The 14,195-nt window shown below is 41.8% G+C and overlaps 1 protein-coding gene across 1 annotated transcript in view; it reads left to right on the top strand.

Moving 5' to 3' along the window:
• The window catches only part of PDZD2 (PDZ domain containing 2), a 271,445-nt gene that overhangs the window by 157,844 nt on the left and 99,406 nt on the right, over positions 1 to 14,195 (top strand). Inside the window, exon 4 of the mRNA XM_012640510.1 lies at positions 12,536 to 13,010. Coding sequence (XP_012495964.1) covers positions 12,536 to 13,010 — 475 coding nt within the window. The remainder of the gene's footprint in view (positions 1 to 12,535; positions 13,011 to 14,195) is intronic.

Genomic DNA, 14,195 nt, shown 5'->3' with positions numbered 1-14,195 from the left:
GGCCCAGGGATTTGCCTGCTCCTTTGTTGTTCTGATTCCTGTTGGCCCATCACCACCTGACGGCCCATTGTTTTCCACAAGAATCCACAGGAACAAGGAATGTGGTGTTAAGATACTTCTTGCTTACAGGTGTGTGCAGACTAGAGAAAACCAGCTGGGGCTGATCATTGTAGAGGGAGGGGTCTCTGGTGTACAGTTGTGCCTGAGAAGGGCTTGTCTGGAGTGGGATCACCATGGGGGGTGCAGGAAGGAGACAAGGTGACTGAGCACCAGGAGGGAAGAGGCCAGGATCAGAGGGGCATGTACTTTGTTTACCATTTTGCTTGGCCTCAGCTGGGATTGGGGCCAGGTTGGGTCCTTAGTCCTGATTCTAGGTAATCACAGCAGGTTATTTCTAGAATTCTTAGGAACTCACTCAAGCTTATAACTGAGAGATGGAATGAGGCAGTTGGTCACTTCCACCCACACCCTGAGAAACCACTGCCATGTGAGCCTGCCTGAAAATACCTTTTATTTTCCCTAAAGCCCTTTTCTTATGGGTGTGAGACATATTTTGGGTGTTAACATAACACTAAAGCAGAATCCCTTGTGATGTTAATGTGGGGAGAGGCTGCTTGGGGCTGTTAGAAGTTACAGCCCTTTTCCCTTGTCATAATGAGCAACATTAGGATGGGCCTTCACAGAAGTAATTCCCAAGATCATAGTCGGGGTCTGTCTGGAATCGGACAGATGGAGAGTTGAATCTCAATGCTGCTCTTACCAGTTCTATGACCTTGGGCAAGTTAATCTCTTTAAGCCTCAGTTTTCTCATCTCTAAAAGATAGATCATAAATTCTACCTTACTAGGGTTTTTTAGATTGAAATGAGGTAATGTCTTTATATAGTCAACCCAGTACACAGCGTATAGTTTCAACTTAATCAATATTAGTGTCCATCCCCCATGTCCATTATAAAGCCCACATTGGTTTTTGGAACATCTAATATAAACACATCATTAAAAGCAAGCTCTGCATTTTCAGTGGTTGTGCTTGTGTATCTAGAAATTTAGGGTTTACTTAATGCTTCACTTATAGATATTTGTAAAATCCCCAGAGATAAATACAAATGCCTCTGCATTTCCATGTCTGAACACAACTGAGAACGAGGGTGTGCAGAGAGATTGAACCATGTCACAATTAGAGCTGGTCAACAGAGACATGAAGACCGCGGTGATCGGAAGCCAAGATTTAAAAGTTGTTCTGTTCACATCTGTGAAGACAGGGCTTCTTTGTTTTTCTAGGCCAGGGTTCTGTTGATTTGGCTTTCTTATAATCTGAGTCCTCTAAATCAAGAAGAGTCTTAAAGGACCATGAAGATGGAAGAACAACAGGGAAAATATCCAACAAATCCAGCTCCTAAGGAGCACCCTTTGCTTGGGAAGGAAGGTCACAAAACTTACCAAGTCAGTCCGAGTGAACCTTAATAGATTATGAGACTTGCCAGGCCAGCCTGCCAGAGAGCCTCTGAGAAGAAAGAAAAATGAAAATCAGATCTTAAAAAATCCTCGGTATACTATATAGGAGAGATTCAAGAGAAGGATAGTGTATGACGTTAGCCAGAACATGTTGATGGGGATAGTCATTTTGCAAGTTCTTAAGTATCTCTTCTCTGCTGACTTCAAAACTGTGAAAGAAATTCGGAAAAGAAGCCCACTATTTTGATGAAAGCTGTTTTGACATAAGTGAAACCAGGCTTGGCGCGAGGTGGGGGCAGACTCTGGCCAAGCCAATGGAATCAACCCTGGAAGGATTGAGGCGCGCTGGGGAAATTGTTTCAAGATGGAGCTGGATCCACTTGAAAGGGGAGAGAATGGAGGGTACAGACATGCCGTCAATGTTCAAGTTAGTGTGTGAGAAGTATCAAGTGTGTTCTGAGATGCGCGGACCCACGGGAATCTCCCTCCCTTCACAGTCACCTCTGAGGAAGGCAAGGGGCAGCCACCTTTTGAAAGGTACACTGGGCAGCTTGAGGAATACTGACCAGTTGTGATCTGTCGAATTTCACTGGTTTGGGGGAAGGGGGAAAGAAAGGGAGAATGTGTTACTCTCATGGCTTCCAGCAGCTTTCACTAAGGAGGAACATGGGGGATGTGGCAGGGGCAATGTGCACCTCAGTCCCTGGGTCATCTGTGACATATTTTTTAGGTGCAGTGGCCCTGAGGTTAGAAAATAAATCCAACGTCATCTCTGAGACATGATCTTGCTTTAGCTATTCCTAAGCGTTGATAATAGCCTCTTCCAAGGCAAGGCCAAGGGTAACCCTGTATGTAGGAAAGCATGAGAATTACCATGGGCAATGTACCTGGCAGGGCAGAGAGCTGGACCTCAGGATGTCCGGGGTTTTCTATTTTTTAGTCCTGGCCAATCTTCAGCTCTCAGGGACAAGTCATAGCAAAGCCCCCTGTGATATGAAATATGTTTTGCCTGGTCCAGGAAACACGGCCTGGGGGTGGGAAGGTGGGAAGCTTATTAGCCCCCAAGTCAGGCAAAGGAAGTACAGAAGAGTACACACACACATGGAGAGAATAAAAAATGAAATGCAGTTGGTGTGAATGCATAATTACATGAATATATTAGCGTATTATACGGCTATAGACTATTCTGTTCACCTGACATTCATGTGTTAAAACCTAATCCCCAATGTGATAATATTTGGAGGTGGGGTCTTGGACCCACCAAGCCCAGGTGATTAGGCCATGAGGGTGAAGCCCTCATAAAAGGGATTGGTGCCCTTATAAAAGAGACTCCAGAGAGCTCGTTGTCTCTTCCACCATGTAAGGAAGAAGGCGGCATCATCTGTGAACCAGGAAGCAGGCCCTCACCAGACATTGAATCTGCTGGTGCCTTTATCTTGGACTTCTAGCCTCCAGAATTGTGAGAAATATATTTCTATGTTTTATAAGCCACCCAGTTTCTGGTCATTTGTTACAGCAGCCCAAATAAACTAAAAGAAATACACATCATATAGTATTATATTAGCATAGTGTTTGGAACTTTTGTTAATGAGAGATTTGGTTTTATGTTGACAAAGCGGAGTTGGTTTATGGTGACAATGGGACAGTGGGAAGAATGTAGGAGACCAGATGGGAGAGAATGAATGCCTTCTCCACTGAAACAGGGTCACATGAGCAAACTTGGAAGGTAGAAGGGGTTGCCAGGGGATCCACAGCCTCAACTGGATGGAATGGTGGATATTTGCTGGACTAATGTAAGGAGAAATGATGGGTGAGATGCTAGCAGGGCAATGAGGTCCGTCTCCTCAGGGTAACAGGGCATGATCTGAAGGAAAGTAAGATATCTTCAAAAGGTCATGTTTGCACAAATTGAGATTTTGTGGGAGTAAATGGCAGAGAAGATGCAGAAGAGGTTAAAGTCTGGTGACTAAGGAGTCACTTTAAAGCAAGAAGACACAGAAGACCACTTACTGTATAATTCCCATTATCTGAAATGTCCAGAAAAGGCAGGTCTATGTACGTATAGAGAGAGCAGTGGCTGGGATGGGAATGAGGATAAACTGCAAATGGACACGAGAGATCTCATTGGGGTGATGAAGATGTTAAAGCTGATTTATGGTGATGGTTGCACAACTCGGTAAACTTCATAAAAATCATTGAATTGTACGTTTGAAATGGGTGAATTATATATGTAAGATATACCTCAGTAGAGTCATTTTGAGAGCCTTTTTCCCTTAAAAAACAGGAATCTTCTCATTGACCAGCATTTTTTGTGGTGCCACTGTGCTGGTGCATGAGGGGACACAAATTACAGATTTTTATAAAGGGCATAAATAGGCAATTCTCAAGGAAGACAAATGATTACTAAGAATTTTGATCTCAGTGATCATCACTGATTTGCAAATTGAAGTGAGGCGAGGTAGTTTTTGACAATCAGACTGGCAGAGTTTGAAAAGAGCAATGATATTCAGGAACAGGTGGGTTCTCTAAGACACCACTGGTGGGATTCTAAATCATTACCACCTTCCAAAGAAAGACTGACAGTACATATAGAAAAACTTGAGTGTGCTTATGACCAGCAAGAACTTTGACCTAGGAAGTTCATTTAAAGGGATTTATCTTCAGGAGACTTTACCATCAATATGCTGACACCTTCCACACTTTTTCCTCCAGAGCAGTATCCAGCTGGCCACACAGCAACGGCACGAGCATCTCGAACTTAAGGTTTCCAGAACTTAACTCCAGAATAGAACTGTGTGTTTAGAATAGGTCGGAGAGCACCAACCCCAAAAAGCTGTTCTAAAGCCTTGGGTGATGGCATCTCCATTCTTACAGCTGCTCAAGTCAAACACATAGACACTGTCTGTCTTAGTCCTTTGATGCTGCTATAACAAAAATACCACAGATTGGGTGATTTATAAGAACATAAATTTATTTCTCATAGTTCTGGAGGCTGGGAAGTCCAATATCAAGGTGCCAGCAGTTTTGATGTCTAGTAAGGGTATGGTCTCTGCCTCCAAGATGGCACCTTGTATTCTTCCCAATGGGTCTACCCTAACCACAGAATTCAAAACTTCAACCTGACTCTTCCAACCCCTGGCATATTTGAGAGATTTTATTCTGCTGAGTGTTTTCTATTTTCCATAGCATGTCTCACCTTGTAACATACATGATAGTTGGACTCTTATAGTAATAGGTGTGTTGTTTACTGTCTGCCTGCCCCTACTAGATTGTAAGCTCCACAAAGACAGGAATCTTTGTTCATTTCTGTACCCCCAAATGCCTAGAAATTGCCTGGCATATAGTACGTATTCAATAAGTATTGGTTGAATGAGTGAATGAAAGTGAATTTGTAGTGAGCAAGTAGTAATTTTATAAACAGAAAAAAACAGCATTGTGTCATGAAAAAGTGAAATGAGTTCCCACGTACATCTTCTGGTGCTCCTGGAGTCCCTGGTGAGGTGAGATTGATTCATTCATGTGCAGCAGGGTCTGACTTTACCAGCACTGCCTGTCGTCCCCACCCACCCGGGAAAAATGGGGCCAGCATCATCAGGATGAGTTGGCAACGCTGTGTGGCTGGAGTTCTAATTTGATTGTGTATAGTCTGCAGGCTGGTTTTACATAGGTACAAGAAACCCTGATCCACTCACAGTAATTTCATAAAGAAACGTAATCACTTGCAAATAGAAACCTAAAGATTCTCTTTTTAGGGCCAGTATCTGTGCAGTGTGTTTTATAAGATCAGTTCTCATTGTTTATCAAGTATTTTCTACTTCATTTAGCTTCTGAATTCCTATTTCCAACAGGCATATGGTTGCTTTAAAAAGCTTTTATTGATTCATACAGAAATGAGGTACATGAAAACCTTTGAGGAAACTGAATCTTCACATCAGCTTACTGCTCTAGGATAGAAAGGGCCTTGCTTCTATTTCCTTCATGTTAAGCTTTATTGGAGTTGAAATGGATGATGCATCCTAATGGAGAGATACTTTGCTGTAAGCGTTGTGGATTTAAGTTAATCTTGATAGTTTAAGATGTGAACTTGCAAAATAAATGTGAAAATGAGTGATACCTTGTTGCATAGAAATCAAAATATCTTTTCCGTTGATCATATGATTTAGCTGCTTTTTAGCCAGTGTTTTCTCTAGTTACTCCGCTTTCACTCCTTTATATCTAGAAGCTCTTAGCAAGAAACAGAAAGGGAGCCAGTACTGTTTCAGCACAGAAGGGATATTGCAGAGACAGAATGGTTGCAAGAGATAGAATTTAACCAGGGAAAGGGTGGAAAGGTGTACACTTAATTCTGATGGACATAAGTGTAGCTGCTGCCTTAGAGGCTGACACCCTGAGTTTAATCAGGGTGTTGTGTAATCGTAAGGTGAAATATTTACCCTCTTTGTTACTTTTCTTAGTATAATTCCACTTCTATTTGATTCTGTCTTAAAGAAATCTTTATTTTCATTATTGATTTAAGATGTCTGTTGGTTTATATTTCTTAGTCATTGGTATCAAAAATAAAATATCATTGAGCTCCTTTTAAAAGTTTAATGTTGGGGGACAAGACCAATTATAAACTGAATTATTATTCTGTGTATTATCCTGCTATATATCAAGAACTATGATTTTACTAGTAAGCTACCAAGTTAGCCTCACAGTTTTGTGGATATTGGCAGAAGACATGAGACTCCTGGGTTAGAGGCAAAGAATGTTCATTATTCACAGAGATAATAGTAACCAGTGTATCAGCATGTTTGCACTGGTTTCCTAAGCCCCACTTCCCTCAGAGCAACATGAACTTCTGTCCTGGTATATAAATGGGTATAATTTAAATTTTGCTACTAAACCATGTGATGGTAACAAATTTTGGTCTTTGATCATTTGAATTGGGTTCGAATGGCTAATACTGTGTCATAGGTCAGGGAAAAAAATTTCAAATATTTACCCTAATGAAATCTTCACTCTCAATGTATGTCTCCCAATCTGAACTGTATGATAAAGATAATTAAATGTATACATTTTATAATAAAGCATATTCTTTTATCCATATTCCTACTTTAGATACCAGTTAAGGTGGTGGGGGGAGAGTTGCTGAGTCCTGACCATTTATGCTGAGTGGAAGAGGTGAGAAGTAGCAGAAAGTGGCTTCCTCAGGCTGCTCCTTCATCTAGCAGTTGGAATGCACTGTTCTAGTCACGTCCCCTCCTAAGTCTAGACTCGTTTATTTTCAAAGGCTCATCTACCTGAACCTCATCTTTCTCCATTTCTGACTATACTAGCAAAGAAGTTGATGGATTATCTTCAGAATGGGTCTCATGAACACACCAAGAATTTCAGTCACAATATTCAGCCCCCAAAAATTCCACCTGCAGAGTCCCCCAAAGACAGTTTGGGGGACCCCTTTCTAGGGAGGGTTGTTTGTGGAATCTGTGAGAAGCGTGCCCCACATTCAGAGTCACTGGGAGGCAACACCTGAGAGAGACTGCTTTTGGCAGTCTGGGGCCCTATCCCCTCATACAGAGCTGTCCAAACTTGCCTCCTTCTGTTTCCCAGCCAAGACTTCACTGGGAAATTAACCTGTATATATTTAACATTTCCTCTCAACCAGTTGTTCTCTGGGAACCTATAGATTTACAGATTCAGACAGCCCTCTGGGTTAATTAGGCTTTGCAGGTTTTTAAAAGACCACAAACAGCTTTTCAGCCTCCCATGACTACTTAGGGGAGAGAAAATTGTGGGCAAGAACAATTGATCTCCATTTGTCCTGTGTGTTAAACAAGGTGGCTGTTAGCAGCTGGTACTTTCCCATAAAATTCAGATCCTGTCATAATAACTCATCTGTAAACAGCCTCTTGCAGTCAGTGTTTATTCTCCTGTGGTCCATACTGGGGACCTGACATACTCAGATGAAGTAGGAGTGTCTGCTTGGGTGAAAAGTCTGAGTTCCAGAATTCTCTGATGTGTTTTTTGAGTTACACAATGTTGTCATGGCATTGCAGTGTACAGGCCAGTGCTCAGTGGTGGCGATCCAAGTTACTTTGAATTGCACACATGTATACACCCAAGGCTCAGCTTGGCAGCCCCCCTTGAGCTCCCACTGTGTGTGCCAGGCATCAGTAATCGATGGCCGAATGGCCAGGATGATTTTCAGAGACATCTTGAAATTGTTCTTTCCAAAGGTTTTAGCAAAACAGAGTATCAAAATTGTACAGTTGCCTCACGCCCTCTTTTGATAGAATCAGGGCATAGATAAATTATATGTGTCTCTGGCTTCTGACATCTCCCTGTATCTGCCCCTTTCTTATCTGCTATTTCCCTGTCTTTACTGGTTTGAAACTCCGGGCAGCTTTATCTCTCCTGCTTTTCCAAGCCCCCAACTTCACCTGCCAACCCCTTCCCAGGCCTCCCACCCTTGGAGAGCCCAGGCTCCAGAATTATGCATCATCAAAGAACAGAGGAGTTGCTCAAAACTCTCTTTTGGATAAGACACCTTTTGCGGGGAAGGGAGGAGGAAGTGAGGTTTTCAGAAAAGGCCAAGTGAAGAACTTCCACAGATTTCAGTGGGAAAGTTCTAGGCTAGAACGCAGAGCCTCCTTTCTGGATACGCTGCTCTTTCCTTATTTCCCTGAAGGTCATCCTGGGAAGGTCAAAGTCAAATTGGAATTGAATTAATAATTTTATATGACAGAGGAAAATCTCAAATTTGCGGGGAAAATAAAAAAATTATGTGATGGAGAAGCTTCTGAAAAACTAACACACCTGTTTCTGAAGAGAAAGCCTTTGATTTTTCTAACTCACGTGATTGTCTTCCATTTCTTCTTTCTCAAATACTGACTTTGGAGTTTAGTGTAAAGATTCTAATGTTGGGTAAGAATCCTACTGAACAGAGAAAGGGACTTGGATGTATGAATGAGCCAGAAGGTGCTGAAAAAGTTAGGTAAATTGTTTAAACACAGATGGAGAAGGGATGTGGGCACACCACAGTCAAGGTGATTTGAAGAATTGTAAGAAAATTACTCCCTACCTAAAGTCTCACCAGCTTGCTTCAGTGTCCATAATTTATTCATCACACTTTGTCTTCAGGATGACCTTAGAAAATTCAGTGTCCAGGAAGGAATAAAATAACCTGTCATACAGTTCCTTTAAGGTGTCAGGGTCTTATTTATTGCTAGGAAGCCAGGAGAGGACAGGGAAATAGTGCTGAACAAAGATAAACTCCTCTGGCTTTGTCATTTTGCACAATGTGAACCCTGCAGAAGTAGTAAAATGCTCTCGGTCACAGGCCCCTTCCAAGGTTCTTGGAGCTTCCACAAGAGTGTGGAGGGGGAAGATATTTCGGATCTTGTACTCTGAATCAATGGGCCAGCCTTTTTGGTACCAAAAAAATGGTCTCTACGTACAACCCATCAAGTTGCTCAGAGCTTTAGTATAAAAGGTGGATTCCCAAAAGCAATTTTAAATGAATTGCCTCTCTAGGCTAAATCTCTTTTGGGTTGATGGTAAACGTCCAGGAGGTCTAGGACAACTCAGATGTAAAATAATGTTTCTGTTTTTCCAGGTTCATGTTTTGTCCCTGCATTGGATTAATCCTGTTGGGATGGCTAGCTCCCTTATGCCCAGAACTCTTCCTGGGAAACAAGTGTTCACAGTTATTAGAATGTGAAAGAGACTGAGAGATGATCCATTTTAACACTCTCACTTTACAGACGAGGAAACTAAAGCATATTAGTTTATTAATTTAATGATTGCAGGAGGAGAATTGCACAGTGGGCGCAGTATGAGCTTTGGAATCAGGCAGACTTGCATCCACCAATTAGTAGCTGTGTGAGTGTGGGCAAACTAATTAATATTTCTGAGCTGTCAGTTTCTGCTTGTGTTAAGACAGCTCTTAGGGAAATAGTGTCTATGAAGCACCTACGCAAAGAATGAACTCAAAACTTGCCCCGTATTATTATGTTTGCTATTTTTTTTAATTGAGACATAATCCACATAACATAAAACTCACCATTTTATCACATTGACTGCCACACTAGAAAAAAACAGATTTCCTTGGGGCCACGGTGTTTTATTATGAAAATAGAATAAAAGCTTCGAAAACAAAACTATCCTTTCTAATTTAGTGAAAAAAAATCTTTCTTTATTGTTTTCTGCGCGTGAGTTATATGCAACTTGAAAAATAGTACACGCAGCTCCCAAGGTGAAGAGACGTGTGAGTTACATATGCTTCACAAGGCCCTGGGCTCAAAACTAGCGTGAGTTAAATAAAACTCACAGGCAGTTAATGTATTAAAGTGTACAATTCAGTGATTTTTAGTATATGCTCTATATTGTGCAACCATTACTACTATCTGATTCCAGAACATTTCAATGATCCCCCCAAAACCCTATACCACTTAGCAATTAGTCCCAATTCCCCTCATCCCCAGCCCCTGACAACCACTAACCTTTCTGTCTCCGTGGGTTTGCCTATTCTGGACATGTCATATAAGCGGAATCATACAATATGTGGCTTTTGTGATCTGGCTTCTTTCACTTTGCAGGATATATCCAAGTTTCACCCATGTTGTAGCATATAATACATTACTTTTTATTGCCAAATAATATTCCATTATATGGATATACAGCAGCAATTTATCCATTTATCAGTCCATGGAAATTTGGTATAATTGCCATTGTTTTACAGGGTTGGGCCAAAGCCAGAATGAGGAACTGAGTGTTCGGCTCTCAGTCTGATCCTGTTTTTACTACCCTGCACTCAGATGGTTTTCATAACATCTGAACCTATGTATTATTTTTAAATAGTAAAGAAAACCTTATAACCTACATACCTAGTCTTAAGATTTTATATCTTTACATGAATTTTTCCAGTATGGAAAAAAATGAAATCTAAACACTGTAGAAAAATTATGCTGAGAGCCAAGTTTAATTTTCATTTTCTAGACTCCAGTAGATGGTCTTCATGCCTCTTCATCCCTCTGTATGCACAGAATGGCCTGGGGTCTGTATGGTAGCTTTTATCTACCTGTTTTTGTATGTGTAAGTTCACTACCATGATCAAACAATTTTTTTTTTTTTTTTTTTTTGGACACAGAATCTTGCTCTGTTGCCCTGAGTAGAGTGCAGTGGCATCAGCCTAGCTCATAGAAATCTCAAACTCCTGGGCTCAAGTGATCCTCCTGCCTCAGCCTCCTGAGTAGCTGGGACTGCAGGCACATGCCACTATGCCCAGCTAATTTTTCTATTTTTAATAGAGATGTTCTCACTCTTGCTCAGGTTGGTCTCAAACTCCTGAGCTCAAGCGATCCTCCCGTCTCAGCCTCCCAGAGTGCTAGGATTACAGGTGTGAGCCACTGTGCCCAGCCAAAAGAAAGTTTTTTATTATCAGCTTGGGTGATATTTGAGTACCCTTCTCTCTTGTTCACTTTACTCCATGGCAAAAATTCAGAATTAATTCTCTTTAGTTAGACAGTCACTGTCACTGCATTTAACCTGACCATTAGATATGGGGAATACATGCCTCTGAGTCAGAATTTAATGCATTTCAAACACCTGGTTACCTCTCCTTCCCCCTCCCACCGCCTGCCGTCTAAATGAAAGCTCATTATGAGATGAGAGGAGTTTTGTGACATGAGCTCCTTCCCTCGTAATGGCTGCCCCAGCTCTCAGGCCTGATTTCCCTGATGACAAGATCACAGAACAACAGCTTAATGTCTGTTTACCTGCAGTCCTCATTTCCTTAGAGGCAGCATTGGGTGTAGCCCTAGGCCTTCTCTTTATGGGGGAGAAGACCAGAAGCAGGTCCGATCTGTGGAAGATTTGGTTGTTGACACTCTCTGCTTGGGAAGTAGTGATGTGTAGAATGTGGCAAGATCTAGCGGTGAAGGCATTTCCCTGGGTCCTTAAGGATTTGCACGTCTTTATCTCGGGTAGCACAGGTGGAGGGTCCATCCCAGGCTGGTTTCCTGACTTTGGGTGTTTTCTTTGCTAAAGCTTTGATGATCTGGTCCTGAATACCGCTAATTATTCATTTCATTTGACGGTCTATTTTCTTCTTGTTCTTTAAGATCTAGATTAGTTACTGTGTGTCACCTTTCACATACATATCTCCTTTATATCATTTCCTGCTTCTAAATATTTGCCAGCCACAAATACATGAAAAAGCAACTGACCCCGGGCATGTCTTCTCCATGCTGAGTGTCCCCGATTCCTCCGACTGCTCCTGGTTGACATGATTGACAAGGAAACCATGTCAACCAAGAACCCAACAGCCTTTTTTGTCCTGGTCTCCCTATGTCTGTGTATTTTGCACTTCGTCAGTGTTCCTCTTAATGAGCTGCCCAGACTGGAAATGACACTCCATGTGTGCTACGAACAGCCTAAGCGAGGACTGTTAACAAGAAGTGAGCCTGATGTTCATTCACCGCAGCGCCGCGTATGGTTGTTGCCAGCACCTGCTTGGCTGGCTACGTTTTAACACCAGCAAACACCTCCCACCTCCACTAAGTATCTTTTTTCACTTTAACTGCTGTGAGGCAGAGGCTCCTGTTGTTGTGCAGCTGATTATTTGATCCTGAGAGCAGAACTTTACATTTCTCCCAATCCATTTTATCCATTCTTTGCCCTGAGGACTTGTAGTATTATTCCATCGGAACAACGTGGATGGGAGTCTAGTATAATTCCAATGCAAGAAATTGTTGAAGGCGTGGAGAAGAATTTTATTTTTTAATAATATGTTAGGATTGGCTCTGTTCCTAGAAAAAATCCTTCTCTAACTCCTAATCCTTTGGTACTTAAATTAGTAATTTCTAGTTCATGGGGTTTTTTTGGTTTGTTTGGGGGATTTGGGGGTAATTTTTAGCATCAATAATTCATAGATTAAAAGAATGAACTGAGTGTTGAGCCTCTTTAGGAAGCTTTGTACCTCAGTCTGTGAGCCAGACATTTAGTCACGTGGGTGCCATGTGGGCCTTTGAATGTCTCTATCCCTGTGCTGTCCAGGAAGGGTGTTTGAGGTTCTAACCGGCATCTCTTTGTCTGTTGCAGTTACCTGGCTGAGCAGTGCTGGAATGGCGGCTTCATCTACCTGATCATGCTGCGTCGCTTTAAGCATAAAGCCCATTGTACTTATAATGGCAACAGTGGCAACAGCTCTGAACCAGGAGAGACACCTACCTTGGAACTGGGTGACCAAACTGCGAAAAAGGGGAAAAGAACGAGAAAGTTTGCGGTCATTTCCAGGCCTCCTACCAGCAAGGCCCCTGAAGAATCCAAGGGCAACGCTGGCTGTGAGTCTGCCAGTGACCCCAGCGCTGAGCTGGAGAATGGCCCAGACCCTGAACTTGGAAATGGGCATGCCTTTCAGCTAGAAAATGGACCCCATCTAGAGAGGTCAGAAGTGGCCAGAGGGACAGAACATGGAATTCCAAAGACAGATGCTCCTCTGACCACAAGCAATGACAAACAGCGCTTCTCAAAAGGTGGGAAGACGGACTTCCAGTCAAGTGACTGCCTGGCACGGGTAAGGTTTGGTTTGATTGTAGAACCTGAATTTTAAAAGAAATATTGTTTGAAGTTGCTTTGAAGGTTTAGAAAATATATCTAAGATGACCTTGCATTGTATAAGCCAATAACTTCATTAAGATAAATGATCAGAAGACAGCAACAAAAAAACTCAAGTCGTTTGATCCTACTTAAATGAAGAGCTAGTCAAGTGATCATAAGTGGAAAATTCAAGCCTTCTGTGCTAAAATTTGAGTCATATGAGGCCCAGATAAAGTACTTAGATGCATCATTATTTATCACTGCTGTCACTAGTGGAATTGCTACTTTAAGGCCAAGAATTCCTGATGGCAGTTGATAGTACAAACATCCCAGCCTTAATATTACACAGGAAGCGTATCTTAACATTCAGGGAAGCATCTGCTTTTATTTTTAGCAGTTCAAAACAAGTGACATTTTCATGGGATCATATCAATTACATTGGTAAATTCCAGTGAAGTTTGGAAGCTTCACAGAAATCTCCGATGCTATGATATCCAGTCATGATGGTCAAGGTTGGTCTTACCACATCTGCTTTGCCTTTAGGTATGTTCTGAATGGCAATAGATGAGCTTCTAGCCTTAAATTGTTTCTCCCATTGTAACCAACATTCTTTCATATGAGAGTTACATTTCCTTACGGTAAATGTGTTCATTCCGAGAATCCTCTTGTTGGATATCCCTGTGGGTTCCAGATGAAGCAATAACATCCTGAGTGGGTGCTGCTTGCTTTCCTCTCTGACTCAGGAGACACCCTCTAGGGATGAAAGAGAAAGTTGGGAAGGTGGAAAATGGGCATATAAGTATCAAGTTCAACTTTATATGCTGAGAAATGGTGCCCTGGGAGTCAATATAATTTCTAGTAAAGCTATTTCATGCATATTTTGCCATTGTAGCCAATCAGCATGATGGGTTGAAAAGAATCAAAATGACTCCTCTCTTGAGGAGGGAGCATGTTCCTTCATTCGGGAAGCTGGGTGATCTTCATAAAGCCTTATGCAGAGGAGACATTATGTGTAGATGGAATATGTAAACAAATGAGAGAAAATTTTATTGTTTCTATCAATGATTTTCTTCCAGTTGTATGGGTGGGTCTCCCACAAAAAGGATTAAGGACAAAAAAAGATAATGTATACCCCTTCCAAATTAAGGGCAATAAAAATATT

This window comes from Propithecus coquereli, unplaced genomic scaffold (genome assembly GCF_000956105.1).
Source record: "Propithecus coquereli isolate 6110/MARCELLA unplaced genomic scaffold, Pcoq_1.0 Scaffold154, whole genome shotgun sequence".
NCBI lineage: Eukaryota > Metazoa > Chordata > Mammalia > Primates > Indriidae > Propithecus > Propithecus coquereli.
The sequence above is the reverse complement of the archived record's forward strand: the minus strand, read 5'-3'. Positions and strand labels throughout refer to the sequence as shown.